At 38.3% G+C, this 20220-nt stretch overlaps 1 protein-coding gene across 3 annotated transcripts in view; it reads left to right on the top strand.

Moving 5' to 3' along the window:
- The first annotated feature begins 759 nt into the window (after window positions 1-759).
- Window positions 760-20220, top strand: part of trappc9 (trafficking protein particle complex subunit 9) — a 250150-nt gene continuing 230689 nt past the window's right edge. Inside the window, exons 1-8 of one of the 3 annotated variants that reach the window (XM_042506368.1) lie at window positions 760-821; window positions 2699-3294; window positions 6907-7052; window positions 8391-8516; window positions 10741-10767; window positions 12563-12684; window positions 16430-16555; window positions 19195-19411. In XM_042506368.1, the coding sequence (XP_042362302.1) occupies window positions 2711-3294; window positions 6907-7052; window positions 8391-8516; window positions 10741-10767; window positions 12563-12684; window positions 16430-16555; window positions 19195-19411 (1348 nt within the window). In that variant the 5' untranslated portion in view covers window positions 760-821; window positions 2699-2710. Of the gene's footprint in view, window positions 827-2698; window positions 3295-6906; window positions 7053-8390; window positions 8517-10740; window positions 10768-12562; window positions 12685-16429; window positions 16556-19194; window positions 19412-20220 lie in introns of all 3 variants that reach the window. The other 2 variants (XM_042506369.1, XM_042506370.1) reach the window with 2 other exon arrangements.

Raw genomic sequence — 20220 nt, forward strand, 5'->3', positions numbered from 1 at the left:
ATGCATACCAAGTAGTTTCATATAATTGACTAATACAAGGTCATTTATATAATTTATTACGTTAAAATAACATAATGACCAGGATATCAATATATGTGAAAAACGACATTATTTAAAGGTTTTGCTGTAGTAGTGCAGTATCGCATTTGCTCTCTAAGCGGAGCTAATGTTGCATCAGACTTTTACATTTGCGGAGGAAGGAGAGGAAAAACAAAAGAAGAAGACGTACAGCAGGAAACAAGGATCTCGACTTCAAAATAAAAGCAAAACATCATGTGACATTTAACAAAGTGCCATATTACAGACATTTTGTCTGCTAGGAATACTGTACAAAAATGTTATTCCACTCAGTTTTGCACATACTATTAGATCTTTATGTGTTCTTCTTTTGCCTAACTGGTCGGTACTCTGTTAATTTGAATGTCATTTTGCATGTGAATGCAAGTAATCTATCTCCGATAATGAAAGGTGGATCGGAAAATACTCTAATGGTCCTATGCAAAAGTCCAGATGAGAACTCTAACATAAAAAATAATATGCTAGAACTATGATTAGTATACTCCCCAGATTGGTTGATGTGGTTACTTGGTAAACATTTATAGCGTGAATATGATTTTGTGACTCAGATAGACCTATCCATTTTTCAGTTAACATAAGTACAATCGTAAAATTATCTCACAACTAGCGAGCTGTAGGTTATCACAAGACAATGGTTTACTAATCGTGTGTTTTATTTTGAAAATGGCCACCGGATGTTCTTCTGTGTTGCAAAACATTGGCTCAAAGAAGGAAGCCACAAAACTTGACAGGTTTCTGCTCAGGTAACGTGAGTAAACGTTTTATATCTAAGACATGTGTGTGCAAAACAAAAAAAAAAAAACTCACTCATCTGAAATGTGTATTAATGGCCTGCTTATTTCGGTCAGCTTTGTTCCTCTGTGACTGACTGTCGCGACCTCCCACTTCATAGGCTAGCTAGCTAAGCTAAACTCGCTGTCACATATGTTTTGATACGACAATGAGTCGTTGTAAGCTTTTTCTCATGGTTTCAAAATAATGAAATACAAGCGAATGGCACAAGGGCGTCTTGTTTTATTTCATGGCTGGTGCTTGTTATGTATAACCGCTCTAATAACGATGTCAGCTGTCACATTTAGCTGACACTGTTTGGTGTTTATGTTAGCAAAGACAGCAGCAGGTGATGCTTTGGTTTTCGTCAGAGGAGACGTCGAAATTAGAAAGTTTTAAGTTTTTTTTTGGTCTAGCTAGGAGTCGCTATATCCGGTTTGTCGTTCTGTGTACTTTAGGGTGTCCAAGCAGCACTTTTTCATTCAAACGTCAGGCTGTTTGGGAGTACATGCAGTGCCGGACCTAGCACATTGTGAGCCCCTTTGCAAGCTTGCCAAGGCGCCCCCCTTAATAGGTTAATAGACAGATTAGTAAATAAATATATCTTGTATTTAATACAAACAAGAACAAGCAGAACTACTGAGAAATAACCTCTATTAAGCAACTTAAGTCTTTTGTTTGTCCCGAACGGCTTTTGCCTTTTCATTTTCTCTTACCTTAATGCCCAGGACACATTGCCTGTGTGAGCAGTGCATGTGTGTAGCGGAACCTGTTATTTTTTTTTTAAAATTTTGACGCTCATGTTAACAGGTAAGAGCAGCCACTCTGCCAGCGTGAGTGGTGCTGCCCGGCTGCTGTCCGGCCGCTGCAGAACATCTAGAGATATGGAGTCTTGCCTTTTTTGCATGTGACGTTGTGGTCTCAGTAAAAACAGACAGTGAAAATGGTGTTTTGATACTCAAATTGACATCATACCACCTTTCTCTAGAGTTTCAATGTATTTTTTTCTGTTTTCTGTGGAAAACATTTCTGTGGACAGAACTCTTTTAATAGTTTACCTTGGGCTTTTTAATGTGAAATATTTATAAGACCATTTTGTTGACAGTGCACTGGCTTACATGGCTCCGTAAATGAGTGGATTGCTGACTTTTAGTTGTGGAAATACAGTAGTCATAGCAGCAGGCAGCTCTGCAGCAGCGCCACAGCAACAATGTTAACAGCACGCGCGTGCGAGCCACAGCAGCTCAGCGAGGTAGCTGTCATGCGCTGTTCATGCAGGCAGTGTGGCCTAAACAATGCTCATCACTACCCGATACCCATCAATGCTGTAGCACATTTTGACTGTGATGATCACTCTGATGAACACAGAGTTGGAGGTGGAGGATTTTGGCGCGCCAGAACCAGCTGCCTATGTTTCCTATAGGAAGATTTGCCACTAAGTGCATGTCACACTGAACAGAGATGCCCTTGATATTTGTTAGTGTTAATCATCCGAGAATATTTATACTAATTTAAATAACCTAGTACAAAAATGGTTTTCTTTTTAATTAGGCTAATATTTTATGTACCTAAGTTTTGAGATATTTACACCTAAAATAATGACACAATAAAAAAAATGCATTGGAAAAAGTCAACAGGGGTATCTCCTTACAGAAACAATATCCTGTTTACTCTGTAGATGCCATGAACAGTTTTCTTTGGAACTACTTTCAACTGTACATATGTTAGGAGGGTTAAAAAATAAAGTCATAATATTAAGATGCGCAGAATTTACTACATGATATGTGATAAATAATAGTAGTAATATGATCACCTCTGTTAAATATTTTTGTGTTTCTGTCCCCTGAAGCCACATGTGAACATGAGCGTCCCAGACTACATGCAGTGTGCCGAGGACCACCAGACAGTCCTGGTGGTGGTCCAGCCGGTCGGCATTGTACCTGAGGACCAGTTCTTCAAGATCTACAAACGCATCGCCAGCGTGAGCCAGGTGAGCATCAGGGACTCCCAGCGCCTCCTCTACATTCGCTACCGCCACCATTACCTGCCTGAGAACAATGAGTGGGGAGACTTCCAGACACACCGGAAGGTGGTGGGCCTCATCGCCATCACCACCTGCACCTCGGCGAAGGAGTGGCCTCAGACTGCCGAGCGCTTCCACGGCCAGAAGGAGGTGTACAGCTCCACCCTGTACGATTCGCGGCTGCTAGTGTTCGGGCTGCAGGGAGAAGTCGCAGAGCAGCAGCGGACAGATGTGGCCTTCTACCCCAGCTTTGAAGACTGCCCTGATGTGGAGAAGAGAGTGGACGACTTTGTGGAGTCCATATTTATTGTCCTGGAGTCTAAGCGGCTTGACCGGGCCACAGACAAGTCAGGTGACAAGATCCCACTGCTCTGTGTTCCCTTCGAGAAGAAGGATTTTGTGGGTTTGGACACGGACAGCAGGTGAGTTTTTTTCTGCTTTTGCACCGTAACGCCATTTTCAAAAGCACTTTAAGGAGTCCCTTGAATGTTCACAGTTAATGTGATATACTGCATTATTTGTTAGTCGTTATTGTGTGTGTGTTTCTGTGTCAACTTGCTTGTTACATATCAGCCTTGCCTGCTCAAAACTGATCCTCTCAAAAATCTGTCTTTTGATTTTTGCTGCGTTCATTTTCGTTTGTTCACCTTGGTTTATTTGTCTTTCTTCTTTTTTCTTTCATACTGTCCTGTGAGTTTATTGTTGGGTGTGAAAAGGTGAGACGGTTAGACTCATAAGTTTAGTTGACCCTTACTGATCCCATCAGCTTTAGCTCTCCCCCGAAAGACAACACCAGACCTCTGTGCTGTTGTGCATTTGCTCATGACTCCAAGCCAAACTCATCGCTCCTCCGCAGGGTTCAATTTAAACTGCCCTCAGGAAGATGCTATAGAGCAGCTGCAGCAACCAGGAACATTTGCAGTCTTTCATATCATAAGCAATAACTTGCACTGGAACCATGTCTGTTGTTGTTGTTTGTACTGTGCATGTTGCATTATTTATTGTATGTAAGCCCAAAAATATCCTCATAGCTGTGTAAGTAACACTGATATGAATAAAAGCTTTTGGCAGCGTAGTCTAGTACACAGCAGTAACCCTAGCTAAAATTAAGAATGAATCTAGGCTGATCACAGTCCACCTTATCATAAGGGAGGCCAGATTTGCAGTACAACATTACAGTCTGTTGCTTGAGTTGCACACATATCAGCAATCTCGTGTTTGGCACTATTTCTGTAAGTAGGCTCCTAAGTTATATTCGGTTGACCACCTACTGCTCACAGAGAACTTATGACCATTTTTTCCCCCATTTGGGCCACTAATTTACATTCTTAAACTATTTGTATGACTGAGTCAGATGGCAGTTAAAGGACCATACCCATGTTTTTATATGCGTGTGCTCATTTACTACAGATCATGCATAGTCTTAATTGCTAAATTTTCTGCTCCGCTGGCAGCCACTGATTTCATTATCCATCTATCGAGCTATCTGTCTGGCTGTATGTCTGTTTGTTTATCCATCTATTCCAGGGTTTTCCCACACATGTATTTATTAGCAGCCTGCCTCGATGTAAAAGCTGCTGCCACCTGTCGATTTTCTATTTTTTTAGAGCGTTTGTTGCGCCATTACAATACAGTTGGTTATTTATTGCACTATTCTGTTGGAGTGATGAGTGCACTCTGGGCACAGATGGAGCAGTAGAACGTAAGGTATATGCACGCCAAAAAAAGGAAAGTTTGCTGTATATTCTTACATATAGTAATTTGAAATGATCATATGTAATTATAAGATTTGAATATTTTATATAATATCTCATAATAAAATAAGAAGAGTGTTTTTGCGATAATAGGAAATGTGTAAACCATTTTTTTTTGCAATGAGACAGAGATGTAAACTTGGCAACTCTTTGTTTAAGGGATTCATAATTTTGCTTTAATTTCCCAGGACATTTCCTGGAAAAAAACATAAAATTGTGCAGTAGTTCTATGGAAGCAATCGATTTCCTTTTAAAGAAAGAGCCAATCAAAATCTGCTAAATCGTAATTCATTATTGACCTGCTTTGCACTGACTAACAGACCATCTAGGTTACACTAGTAGTTATTTTCACCAGTTTAATGCTGTCTCTATTTTCCCTATAGTTAGTACCAAATGGCATTGGCTAGTTCTTTCTAGAAAACACAAAAGACATGCATTTTTGTAAGTATTATGTGTAGTTTTTTTTAGTTAGGAAGCCAAAGCTTTGGCCATAATGTTTCATCATTTATCAAGAATGATGAATCCCTTGTCACAGGGATGTTTGCAGTCTCTGCAATTGGATTTACTTCACAAAATGAGTGAAACCAGTGGCCACCTTTATCATTTTAAAGCCTATTCATGTGCTTTGGAAGATGCTCAACCTTTATGTTCATCACAATATAATTATTTATTTGCTGAAACATTCAAAAACACTGGTATGGTCTTTGAAAGGAGGAGCTGATAGTTTGGACCCCGTGAACACAGTTTGGCACATAAATTGCGACTGAGGTTCTTCCAGCTGCAGGAGAACAGTTGAATTGGGAAAGTGCACTTTGGGATTTTGTCTGTAGCTGAAGTGAGACGCTGGCGAAGGATCATGGATCTTTATCCATGAGAGCCAACATAAACTTCCAGCTTGGCGTAGCCCTGCAGCTACTCATAAAAACACGAGTTTGATAATGGCATCCATTGCAAAAGATCAAGTTTAATAGTTGTGGTTATTTTTTCATGACTCCCTGAAGAGCAGCCGTTTCATTTCACTCTGCAACAACAATTACATTGTTATTCAGGAGTAGCCAACAAACCATTGCATTAATTTTTAATCCGCCAGATATCTGATATAGAGTTTCCACAATAATGTGTTTATGCAGATCTTTATGTAGATTATTCTTGCGTCTATACAGCCAGGAAAATCTTTTGCCAATGGCTCTATTTTATCTTGAGTCCTCGATCACCTGCTGATCTTGTTCTCACATGATCTTCCCAGTCTTTCGGAAAGCTCAAATGTCTTGCACAGTGCAGTTCATAATTTTCCCAGGGTTCCTGCGGATCCTTAAAAAAGTCTTAAAGGGCATTTAATTCATTAGTCTAAACATAAGGCCTTTATTGATATTAAAACGACTTAAATGAATCTTTCGAAAGTCTTAAAAATGCTCAGTCATGGGAAGTAGGATTTTATGATTTTTTTTTCTGATTTTGCATTTTACAATCTCAAAATAATTGATAACATCTGTTTTTTGTTTTCATTTCATAGATTCCTTTTCTTAAACTCATCATAATGGGAATCTAAGCAGTGGGATCATACATGCAGATTAAGCAACACAAAATTACCCAGAAATCCAGCCAGAAATACCAGATATTTCCCACTTCTGTTTGTAAACTAAATAAAATCTTTTATGTCTATATTATAGTTTAGTGTCATCCATGTGTTCCACATTTGGCTTAGATAATCTTAACTTTTTCCCCCCAACTTTTTGGATAAAAAATCTCATGTTTAATAGTACAATAAACATTTGGGCAGAATAAAATTGTCCGTCTTCAATTCTGGTTATTAGAAAATTGGTCTTAAAGTGACATCCAAGTGGCATTAAAAAAGTAATAAAAAAGTCTTAAATCTATCTTGCCTGAAGCTGCAGGAACCCTGTGTTCCTCATAACAGTTACATTTCTCCCGTATCCTGGTGAGGATGCTCTTTCCTGACTCCCTGTGTTATTGTGCAAGACTACAGGGTCGTAGGTCAGCTCATACTCATGTCCTTGTTTTGTTGCTGCCTTCTGCTTGTGCTCGACCACCCCATACATCCCCTCTGTAGCTGATAAGATTCAGTTGAGTCTCCTCTCCTGGCACCCTGCTGACATAAGAAATGACAAGAGCAGAAAGTCTGTGTTTTTTGACAAAAGGAATGTCTGCGTTATGAATCAACCAAAATCAGTTCTAAAGCCAAAAACATATATTATTATTCAAACCATGCTGTTCATCCTCTTGTTGACTGAAAAAGTTTTTCCTCCTGCTTTCTCTCAGGCATTATAAAAAGCGTTGCCAGGGCAGGATGAGGAAGCATGTAGGGGACTTGTGTCTCCAGGCAGGCATGCTGCAGGATGCCCTGGTCCACTACCACATGGCTGTGGAGCTGCTCAGGGGGGTTAATGACTTCCTCTGGCTAGGTGGTAAGTCTGGACAATGATGGCTTGTTACTATAAGATGGACTTTACTTGAATTTGTTGAATTACTCAATATTAGCTTATGTCTCCTTGAAATGCACCAGTCTGACTGATGCTGGGTTTTTATGCCTCCGTGCTGGGGATGACCGTGGCCGGAGGCTTTGTGTTTTCAGGTTATACATGCTACCATCTGTCCGTCTGTACATATTATTGTCTGTCTGTGTCTGGCCATCTCATGAACGCAATATCACAAGAACAACTTGAGGGAATTTCTTCACATTTGTCACAAACGTTCACCTGAAGGAATAAAACGATTATTAATTGGTGGTCAAGGGTCAAAGTGAAGTCACTGACCTTACAAAACATGTTTTTGGCCCTAACTCAAGAATTTATATACAAATTATGACACAATTTCTCATAAATGTTTAATGGGATTACACAACGAAGTTATGACATTTTATACATTTTATACATTTAAACGCCATAACTGAAGGGCAGACATTTGGTCTGATACTGAAGCAGCGACACTAATCTCAGGTGTCCACCTTAAATCTGTGCTGATTGCACAGATAACCTGTGCTGCTGTGGGGAAGATGTGTGTGAAGCATCTGTGTTTTCACATTCATGAATGTAAACTCTAAGTGCAACTTATTAAAGAATTATGACAAAGTTGTGCACTGAGATTTTACAGTTTAAAGATGAATTTGTGAGTGCTCTCTGGTTAAGAAACAATGTAACGTTTACACTGTTACTAAATAAGCTTGTGCTGGGGGCTCACAGTGGACTGGTGGCAAGCACTGGGTGTAACCTGTATATAGGCAGCAACAGAAAGTTTGCTGACCTGGCAGGGAGTCTGGTTGGGCTGGGATCAGACCCCTGGTGCTGGGGTTTGAGCTGGCTGAGTCGGGAGGCTACAGCCACTAACTGAAGGTGCATGTCCAGAGCTGCTGCCGCTCTCCTCCTGGCGGTCTAGTCTTTTAGTGATGTGAAGGAAGGCAGAGAGACCGCAGGAAGCGCAACTAATTCTTCATTTGTGGTCTGATAAACAGTAAATTCCTCAAATTCTGTGCTCCATAAAGCTTTTTTTTCAAACTACTGCAGCTGTTGTATTTCTGCAGGACACGAATGTGGTTTACATAAGAACCCAGCCTTTGATCCTTTTGTTGTAAGATAGTGGGCATGGTTTCATCTAAGCTAAGTTTGACAAGACAGATGCATACTGACATGCAGTGAGAGCAACACTAGAAAATGTTTCTTCTTAGATCATAAAAAGTTGCTGCAAAACAATCAATAAGAGCGAAGTAGAGATACAATGTTTGTCTTTTATTATTTGTGTACTTCTAGCTGCGTTGGAGGGTTTGTGTTCAGCCTCTGTCATATTCCATTACCCTGGAGGCACAGCGGGAAAGACTGCGGGACGCAAGCCAAGCATCTCTCAGCCAGCAGACGCAGGGAAACGCCACAGACCAGGTGAGCACATCCCTCTGGAAGCAGACTGATGGAAACATCGGTCTGGATGGGATAATAACTGAAGGCTGTTGTCTGTGAGTGAGCTGTGATTGAGTAACATCACTGCCGACTGTCACCTCAAACTTCGCTAAGCATTGCTCAGCTAAGCTGCTTCCTTTGTGTGGAGAGTACAAGATGTCAGCTTCCTAAACTGCTGAAGCTTCTCTTGTTTACCCCGATGACTGCTAATTTGATTCAAACTTAACATCATTGAATCTGTCTCTACTTTGTCATTAACACGCTATGAACATGGTGTGATATTAACATTGCTGTGCGCAAAACTACAGTCACCAGAGAATCACCAGTTTGTATATAAGCACTGATAAATTACACTTACAATTAATGGTTATTTTAATTATTGATTCATTTACAGATTATTATTACAGATAATTGTTGAGTTTATTCATCTGATTTTTAGAGATTTGAAATTAGATATGGTTTGATTAAACTTTGTCATTGCAAAAGTAAATACCATTTCAGTAAACACACCGATTTTACCATCTCACCAGAAAACACAAGCAAAGTTCATATAGAGATATATAGAGTTATAGGGCTGTAACACATTTTTTTTTACATTATGAGCTTTTAATTGAGGTGTGAAAATGAAGCTTTGAATTTCTGTCATCACATTTTATGATGATGTCACCTTAAAAAAAGTCCTCTTAAAAATCCTCAATTTAAAAGTGATTCATTGGATCAAATGAGCTTTTCTTTAAAAAAAAAAAAAATTCTTTAATGAATACATGTTATATATGGTGCTGTTAAAATGCTGCTAGACCGCCCCACTAATACAGCCTCTCTTTAAATCCAGGAGCCACATTTATTTTTTGAGCACAATAAAAATGTTCGATTTAAAAAGCTTAACACCAATTAATATGGAAAGCAGAATATTTTTTTAGATTAAAAAAAACCCAAAACCAATAAATTTGACTAAAACACTTTTTTTCAGAACTTTTTGGATCATAAGCGTTGGAACAATCCTATTTCTAATCCTAATTAGAATCCTAATTCTAAAAGTAGCTGACCACTAATAATATTGGTGTAGCCTAATCTTTATCTATAGTTGTGCACATTCAATGGATTTTAACTGACTGAATAGATAAGAAATAAGTATTGTCAGGTACAGCACTATAAACAAATAAAGAAAATAAACAGAAAACATTACATCATGTACAGTACAATATCTACAGCCATAATTTGTCAGTTGTGTAACTATGATATGCACAATATGAAAACTGATAAATTACCTATATGTATACAGTAGAAGTGGTTATGTACTGTATTATAATCTAGGGACAGCAATCAGGTATGGTGAATTTAAAGTGCACACGAAGCTATTGTAGAGTTGAATTTAGATGTACTCCTAAATACAGATAACTGGAAGTGCAAATACAAGGTGCGTGACTCCCAGTGGCAGCAGTAGTGGTATTGCAGTAAAAATAGGCAGGCATTTTTTTCTGTATTAGAAGCTTTAACCACAATAAATGTAGTATTTTTTTTCCTGATAAATTAATGAAACAACTTTTCTTTTGGTCAAAATTGTCAAATAACTAAATAAATCATTTCGACACGAAATGAAATGAATTTGAACCACTCACCAGTTTAAATTAAAAAAGATTTACTTTCGCATAATCTTTATGTGATGATTACAAGGCGATCTTTACGTGTACCCTTGTAAACAAACAAAACCGATGTTTGCAGTTCATCCATGCATCACTGACCGAAATGCATGACGTGTCTAACAAGTGCCTGGCGCTTTTGCTTCCTCTCAAAAAATTTTTTGCAAAGCTGATTTGAAGTTTGAACCCTGCATTGTTTCCATATTTACTGGCCAGCACTCTTCTTCTTCTCGCGTCTGTTTGTGCATCGCTGTGCATCTCAGATCGTCACTTCCATCTGCTGATTAGTGGAAAAGTGCGAAACCAATGGCTGGACTGTTGATCACATCACCCGTGTGTGAATGCGAATATAACAGGGACCAACTCAATAAAAATTAGTGCCACCTTTTAATTTGTTTAGGTGAATTCACATGCATGCCAAAAATTGATCCTGACTCTTGATAAGTATATTTTGTAGGAGAAGAGCAGCAGCAGCAGCAGCCGTTGAGCCGACTGTTGGGACTAACACTGCTAACATTGCGCCTTGCGTCATGGAGTGAATCTGCATTCTTTCTCTCTGTCTGTAGGGGCTCAGGAGGTTCTCATTGACCCAGGTATGGTATGTCTAACCAACATAGCTCCCTGTAGACATCAGTCTGCCTGTTTGCTTGTGCTCACTTTTCCCTTGTGTTTGATGTCATTTTTCATCTCACATCATCGGCTTCCTAATTCCTGTGGTTTATTTTATCCTTTGAAAATTGATTGATATTTTTCCCCCCTTGTGGCAGGTAGTGTCCTCCTGTGTTGGTTTACCATCACCCTTTTTGTTTTCTATTTTTCTAATGTACCTGCTCTTTCTCACAGCCACACTTTTGCCGATCACTATCACGACTATGGTTCAAGGTCACTCTTAGAAAGGTCTTTTCCTTTTTTTTTTTGAGGTAATATTGCTCTAACAAGTAACATTTTACTCTTGATTATTATTAAACAAAAATCACATAACACTATCAAAAAATGTTAAAATGATTTTTGAGCAAATTTATACAAATGGGTAGAGCTGGGAGGCCAGAAAGAAACAGAACAGTATCAGGTAATAACTGGAAAAAAATCATGTTTTTCCAAGATGTTTTCATGTAACTACAGAATTTTTTTTTGTTATAACAAGATGTTTTCTTGCTTCAACAGGAAAAGTTTTATTTTTTAAAAAAACAAAAGCTTCTCTTGTCTCATTAAAACATGAAAATGTCGTTGTTATGATGTGAACACATCTTCTAATAACATTAAAACTGTTTTTAGAACATGAAGATATCTGGTTATAACATAATAATATAACATGAGAATATCTCATAACATTAAAACACATTATTATATCATGAAAATATCTTGTGATAACATGACAATATTTTGTTAAAACACAAAAAAGTCTTGTTATAACAAGAAACATTTCATGTTATGACCTGATACTGAGCAGCTTTATGCTGCCATATATTTAGCCACCTGAACTCAAGGTTACCTTCAGTATGTCTGTTGAAGCACCAGCAGGTGGCAGCTCATCACCAGTGGTACATACTTTGATCCTCCGGTTGTTGAATTCTTACTGTTGCTTAAATTTTCATTTTCTTATGATAAATAAGTCACACAGTGTTTTTCATATCCTGTAATTTGATCGCCACAGAAATGATCTACTTTATTTGTGCAATTATTGCCTGAAGTTGTTTCTCTATGTCCTGATGCGTGTGCAAATTGGCTTAAGAAGTAGTGCTATGCAGCATTACCTTATTCACACGTTTGTCATAGTGACAGCACCACAGTGTTGCTATGGACACAGCCCCGTTGCTAGGCGATGCGCTCTCAATTGGAATCTGTATTCTAATCAGATTTGGCCTAGAGGTGCACCTTGCGATTGCCTCTGAAACATTTCAGGTGCGGGTTTAACTCTGAATGGGACGTCAGTCATACACATCATCGTGATCACATCTTAGAGAGGCCACAGACTTCAGAATATTTACTAATATAACTTATTACTGCTGGTAAGGGAGAGCGGGACGAGTTGGTGGAGATTTATGATTTATATTTAGTTTAAAGTGGGATCATCAGGAGGCACCAGAGCTTTGGATAAACACATGTTTCACACAGTTTCATTCAACATTATCTATTGTTATCTGTTCAGATATGTTAATCCTGTTCTGTGAACCACTGTTTGTGTATCAGTGTCTGATTTGATATATTTATGCATGTGGCGGTGGTAGATAGGGTGGTATGCATAAGAGGAAGTGGTGGATTTCAGTTTACCCTCCTTCCTGTTGTCACTCCTGTTGTTTCTTTTCCTTTTTTGGTGGAGCAGACAGACGCACGGCCACCCTGGTGTCTCTCCCAAACTAATCCTATCCCGTCCTCTTTTGAGTGTAGGTGCTCTCACAGCCAATGGCATCAGTGCGGACACCAGCACTGAGATTGGACGAGCAAAGAACTGCCTGAGTCAGGAGGACATTATCGAGAAATACAAAGAGGCCATCTCCTACTATGGAAAGGTACTAATCAAAAACCACACTACTCTTTAATCAAGTACTCAACCGATATTGTTGTTGGATTAAAGAAACTCATGGATAATAACTTCAGTGTTATCAAACTGTGTGATTTAAAGGTAAAAAACTGTTTACCCGTAGGTTTGAAATATAGAAAGAATTATAACCACATTCACACCACGAGACAATACAACACTGAAAACTGATATTATGAAAATAATGTATTTGTTCATTATATCAAAAACAAATTTTCAATCGGAAATCCAGTCTAAATACGGGTTTACATGGACAACAAGCATATTGATCAGTTATACAAAAACAAACTGCTGTGTGTCTATCTTGCTAAACACTGTATTGCAGGTATTGAATTTTCAATTGGAAAAAATAGTATGGGGGAAGGACTGCTGAAGCTGTTGTTGGTAATTTTCATAAAAAAAAATGTTTTTGTCATTTTTGCTGAAGCTGTCACTACGTCCACACAGTATTATATGAGACAGATAATCTGTAAAAAAAATCAGGTCCTCCCTACCACTCATTTTGCCTCTAATGGTGTTTACTAGAGTCCACCATTACTCACCAGAAACAGCCAATCAGAGTCTAAGTATCCAACATAGTCGTGAATCATGTCGATCACTGCTCGTAAATGCGGTCAGCCTGTCAGCCCCGAACAAATATGAATCAAGATTCTGTTACTACATTGCCTATTTTGCCTCTCAAATGTTTTCAGAAACATATTTTTGTGTACTGTTTAGCTGTAACATGAAAAAGGTTTACTGCCCATCCACCAGAGTAAACCTTTTAAATGAAGCCAGTGCTTCTTTTTGGCCTGAGTGTTGTCAACATGGTCACAAACGTTCTCATTTTACAGCTACACAGTGCACTTAAGGATTCATTCAAACATTCGCTGTAACCGCTTAAACCTCTTAAGGGTTTTGGGCGGGGCTTGAGCCTATCCCAGCTGACACTGGGCGAGAGACGGATACACATAGAGACAGTCAACTGTTCACATGCACATTCACACCAATGGCCAATTTAGAGTCACCAATTAATTTGCATGTCTCTGGACTGTAGGAGGAAGACAGGAAGGGAGAAGCTGAACAAAAACCGCACACTGACACAGGGATTACGCACAAAGTCACAACAGTGCTAGCCACAACAACACCATGCCACCGCATTTGATGTTTCATGAAATAGGCAATGCAGTTACAATATCTTGATTCATATTTGATCATTGCTGCTCACGTTTGATAGTTTGACCACAAGTCAGCAGTGACTGACATGAATGACAGCTGCATTAGAGACGTTTTTTGATTGATTTTTTTTCACAGAGAGAAATAGGCAATGCAGTAACAGACTCCTAGGCTCCGGTTGGCTGTTGTACGTGAGCCGTGAAGGATTCTAACAAATGCCAGTAGAAAAAAAGTTATTTTCTTAGAAGTTAACTGCAGCTTTAGTCATGTTTTTCCTAAATTCTTAAGTCTGAAGTGAGTCAACTAAAGTAAACTTTTATATTGTTTTTCAAAGCCAGACATCACAAAGTGCTTCACAGTAAATGACAAAAGCATGTGCACAATAAAAGAGCAATAAAAAACTAAATCAAAGCAACCAAACACAATTAGTAGGTAATGAGTTGCCTTTTTCCGTGACTGAATGTCTTAAATCAAAAAATACTTCAACAATGAATTCATCCTATTAACAAGTATTGTCTGATGTATCTTATTCTTCGCTTCTACAGTGCCACGTTGTTGTCCAAAAACTATTTAAGTCACATCAATGAGCCAAAAAACAAAAAAAAATCAGTTCATTTGCAAAAGTCAGAATACTTTTTTTTCTTATTTCCAGAAGGCAATATTGTTAGTTATAAAAATTGAGTTGAAAATGTAATTTCAGCTTCAGTCAGCACCATGAGCCCCGTAGGAAACATTGTTACAAACACTGAAGCTCTTGGTGTTATTATGGGCATGTGGTGATTTTAGGGAAAATAGCAATGAAATTCAATGAATTATTCATTTTATTTGATTAATCCACTCATTTTATGTGACTTATCTGGGGGCATGTGTTATTATATTATTATTATTGTTATTATTATTATTATTATTATTATTATTATTATTATTATTATTATTATTATTATTATTATTATTTTATTATTATTATTATTATTGTTATTTATTATTTATTATTATTATTATTATTATATTATTGCAAACAACGTTTCCATACCATATTATATAAATAAACTAGCCTTGGCAGCAAATATGGTATACCATTAAATGAAAAGGCAAAACAAAAAAAACAGCAACAATATATATATAAATAAATACATTAATTAATTAATGTTGTGACAGAAGTTACAATGTACAGAAATCTTGAGGATTGCATGGGCTACAACACTTTTTATTCTTATTTTGCGATTGCCCCGACCCCACTCCTGTCTTTGGTTTTATTTGTCAAAATTTTGTTTTTAAAAAGTCCACGAAGCTATCCCAGATGTCCTATTGATGTAGTTGAATTAATTATATCAATAGGATTTATTGTTATATGCTGGAGGGGAGGTCTGAAAAAAAATAATGAATTGAGGGTGTCACAGAGAGAGCAGGGAAGTCAGTAGCATCCTGATGTAGACAGATGCCTTAAGGCTTTTTCCTTTTGATTTTAGGTAGGATAAATACCTGGGATAGACAAAACAGGGCCCGAGAGGCCTTAAAAATTATCCCAGCGATCTTGAATTGGAACTTGATGGAGAACCAGTTTCACATTCATACACTTGCATTCGATCCAGGTAGCCACACACCGCTCTCCAGTTTTTAGATAAACTGAACAAAGATAATGGTGAAGTTCTTCAGATGCAAAAATGACCTGTCTGTGTAGTAATATTCATCCAGGACACCAGGGGGCAGTATTTGACTAGGTTTGATGGAGTTTGAAGGCAGCGACAGCACTGTTAAAGTCATGAGAGCAGGACATGCTGACAGCAGCTGTTTATTCCTGAATGCTACGCCGGGTTAAGACTTACAGACAAGCATGAGAGGATGTGTAATCTGTGGAAATAGAACCATATTAGTGAGTGAAAACCTTTTAAAAAGCATTTGATAGACAAAACCAGATGAATTATGTATCAGTTCGTGGCATAATGTATTTGTAGTCTCTTTTGAGCACCGTACAAAGTCACAAAGAATAGTATTAAAGTATCCTTACTGCTTAGGGAAAGCTGAATAGGCTCATTATGCTCCCAAACTATTCAGAAGCAACCCTGCGCTTTATCTTCATTATTATAATTGCCTTTTTGCACTGACCTCCCTCAGCCCTTTTACCTGTAACTAGTTCATTCAGAATTAAATTACATCTCAACACATAGCCATTCAGATATTAATTGAATTTTAATAAGGAGACAATGAGGGTGGAAGTGGAGGGAAGTTGAGGGACTGCGAGATTAAAAATGCACACACTTGCGCGTGGCATGAAGCCTCAGCTTCAGCAGCAGTAGCTCAGGTTATTTTATTGTGTTTTAGTGGAATCACAGTCTCAGCAGCAGCGGCTGGGAATCCCTGAAAAACAAGTGACGGGATCTGAGTTATCACACTTGTCTGTCACCCCACGTTTGCTGTGACTGATGAGGGTGGTCGTATGTTAATGAAAAAACATTCCCTCCGATTATGAGGTGGGTTGCAGGAGTCAAGGCGACCCTCATTGACTGTTCATTTTTCATTAAGCGAGCCTCCCCCCCTGCCCCCCTTCTTATCTCCCACAGTATAAGAACGCAGGCGTGATCGAGCTGGAGGCCTGCGTGAAAGCGGTCAGGGTGCTGGCCATTCAGAAGAGGGCCAGGGAGGCTTCAGATTTCCTACAGAACGCTGTCTACATCAACCTGGGACAGGTAAGCCGTCTGACTGAGAGATAAATGCTTTTCATGTCGGCTTCACAGGATGATTAATGTAGTTAATTATGATTTACAGTTCAAACACGGACACTGGATTATATATCACTATAAGCAAAACAGCATCATAAAACAGAAATCCCCTAAATCATTCCATTTCAGTCCTAACATTACATTATTAAAACAATACATTTAACAGTTGTGTTTAACAATTTTTGAGTCTACTTCTGTGACCTTAGCAGCCAATTAAATTTACTCCAGGCTCACCTTTTAGGTCAGTGGCCTCTTTTCCACTGATTTTAAGTCTTAAAGGGGCACTCCCAAATCACAAATACACATTTTTTACCTTTTACCTGTAGGGTTATTTGCCAGTCAAGATTGTTTTCTTGTGAGTTGCAGAGTGTTGGAGATATCGGCCACAGAGATGTCTGCCTTCTCTCCAGTGTAATGGAACTAGATTGCACTCGGGTTGCAGAGCTCACAAAAAATACATCTGAAAAACTCAACAGCGATATCTCTTTACATAGACCTTGTTTTGAGAAGTTTCATGTAGGAACTAGTTTTTTTCTGCCAAACTACACCTGCCAACCGTATCACTGCACAGAGGCATCCATCTACTGCTAACTCACATAGCACCACTGAGCTAACTAATGTAACAGCCACAGACTGTATATAAAGATGGATGACGTGTCTTCACTTACCCTCGCTGTACAGAAGTGAAGCTGCCATCTTGCTCTGGTGACATTATTCAGAGTCCAGAGTATGCACAGTAGTGATCTCTGCGGTATCAACTTTCCTGCCCATACACCCGTCCGACCACTCATGAGCAGCAACACTGATTGCAAGCACACTGATTGGCACACGCAGCTGTCAGCCATGTTGTTAAATCCCTGTTTTATAGCATTAAATAACTAATTAAAACCAAACTTATCACAAAAACACTTGAACAAGCATCAGGATGATGATAACTACCTAAAATGACAGAGATCATTTTTTGGGAAAATTTTATTTGCTGTGTATTTTGAGTTTTTAGTTTGGTCCATGTCCCATCGACTAACATGGAGGTGGTGGGGTTTATGACCTATACTGCAGCCAGCCACCAGGGGGCGACTGAGATGTTTTGGATTCACTATAGGGGAGCTGTCATGCTGCCCATCTTTATGTACAGTTGATGGTATCAACTAAGGAGGGCGCCATAAATGTTTCTGTCTCACGTTGTCCAGAGCAAAAGCCTCTCGTCCATGAGTAGATGCACGCTTCTTCAGTGATTCAGTTTGCGAGTGTATTTCAGTAGAGAGAAAATAGTTCCTACATGAAACTGCTCACAACAAAGTCTGTGGATTATCTTGAGTAACTGGGTCATGATTTATGAAAGAGACATTGCCATTGAGTTTTTTGAATGTATTTTTTGGGTGTTTTGAGCACCACAAGCTGAGTGCCATCTAGTTACATTTTATTTTGAAAAGAACACAGACTATGAGATATGGATATCTTCAACACTCAGCAACTCACAATAAAACAATCTAGACAAATATAAATAGTACGACAGACACAAATGTGCTTTTGAAATTGGGGTGAACTGTTCCTTTAATACACCTGCAATAGCATCATAATTCTATAATCAGAGGCCTGATGCCAGCTTATTTATTAGTGTAGCTGTAAGTATAGAGCAATCTAATGGAAAGTATTATTCATAATAATCCTTCATTTGCTTAGCAGGATGTCCCAGTGCACTGTAAGAACAAATAATTATGTTTGGACGGTTATAGATCCCCTCTAGAGATGTTAAAAGCTATACAAAAATCTGCTTTGAATAATAATTTGTTTCTGAAATGATTTTTTCACAAAAAAATGTTTTATTACCAAGTTAAAAATTAATCTACTCCTTCTCCCTCATGAACCATCCAGAGTCTATGAATATGCAAATATTGGTATTTTGTATACAGAAGATGTCTCTTATTTCATAAAAAAAAGTCCATTCTCATTGTATGTGCACTTGTGTAAGTTGCATTTTTGACCCTAATTGGCTTTTGATGTCAGTGAATCCTGCTCATACTTACACCCATTAACCCTTTGAAACCTCAACAAATTAGCTTTCAAAAACATGGGAAAAAGGCAATGAGCAACAATAGAAGAATTAATTAAAACAAAAAAGAAAAGAATAAAATTAAATAAAACAAACAAACAAGGCAAACAAGACTCGGAAAAAAGTGCTCAATTAGAATAATTATGTAACATAATCTTTAATATGTTAATATTATAGTTATACATGTAGTTTTTTTCCCCTAGTTTTTTTCTTTTTTTCCCCCAACACATTTTTTTTCGAAATCTGCAAATTTATTTCGATTTGTGGAACATTTTTTCCCAAGTTTCTTTTTGCCTTTGTTCCCACGTTTTTTTTTTTAAAGAAATCGCAACATTTAAGTACTTGTGAGAGGCGTCTGAAAGCAGCACAAGACAAGTGATGCCCCTCCAGGTTTCAAAGGGTTAAACTCAGATTTAAGGTGAGCGCAGATAAACTTCCCCCTTTAGCAAATGAATGTGAAGGCAAACTCTGCACTCACATCATTCTGCAAGTCCAAACATCCAAGTAAAGTAACATTAAGCAAACAATATTCATGTTGTGCCCATAACTGCAGCTATCAGAGGAGGAGAAGATCCAGCGCTACAGCATCCTGTCCGAGCTCTACGAACTCATCGGCTTCCATCGCAAGTCTGCGTTTTTCAAGCGTGTCGCAGCCATGCAGTGCGTGGCACCCACCATCCCGGAGCCCGGCTGGAGGGCCTGCTACAAGCTGCTGCTGGAGACGCTGCCCGGATACAGCCTGTCACTCGATCCTAAGGACTTCAGCAAAGGTAAGTTTGGATACCCTGAGGTCGTAAATGTTTTGGACCATGTTCAGACATAGAGATAACAGATTTGTTATTAACCTTTTCTTCTCATTGGAATATGTTAATCTCCAAATTGCTCATCTAACATATTGGATGCAGTGAGTTTCAGGGCTTTCATTACTTTAATTGTCAGTTTTGTCAGTGAATTGATATAATAGTTTTAAAACGTGCAAAAATAGTGAAAAACAGTCATCACAATTTTGTGGAGCTAAAAAGGGGATGCCTTTAAATTGATTGTTATAACTGATCAAAGGTCTGAAATCCAAATATATTTTAGGGAAATAAGTGAATCCTTTTCACATTTGAGAAGCTGGAACCAAAGAATGTTTTGTATTCTTGCGTGATAATCGATTTAAACAAGGAATCAACAAGAAAAACAATATTTCTGCAGAATAGTTTTCTGTCATCTATTCAGAAACTAAAGTCTGAACACGGTAACAGTCCCTGTTTCCCACTATCGATTTCAGAAGTTAAGAGGTTTTTCTGAGTGTTTATAAAAACGCTCTGATTCATCCTAAACCTAAAAGTTAGCAGATAAATCCATTTCAAGAGTATGCACATCATCTATGTGAGTGGCATCATTTCTGTATTAGAGCTGCTGTATACATTATTCGGCGTGTACCAAATGCTTCCCCATTGATTTGTGTTTCCCTCTTTCTCATTATGAAGAATAGATTTTAATGGTTTGATACTGATAGCACTCATCACTTTATGGTAGTATTATGAACTCAAGTGTGTATGTTTGTTTTAGTTTGTGTTAATTACTTTAGCAC

The sequence above is a fragment of the Plectropomus leopardus genome, chromosome 18, assembly GCF_008729295.1.
Source record: "Plectropomus leopardus isolate mb chromosome 18, YSFRI_Pleo_2.0, whole genome shotgun sequence".
Lineage (NCBI taxonomy): Eukaryota > Metazoa > Chordata > Actinopteri > Perciformes > Serranidae > Plectropomus > Plectropomus leopardus.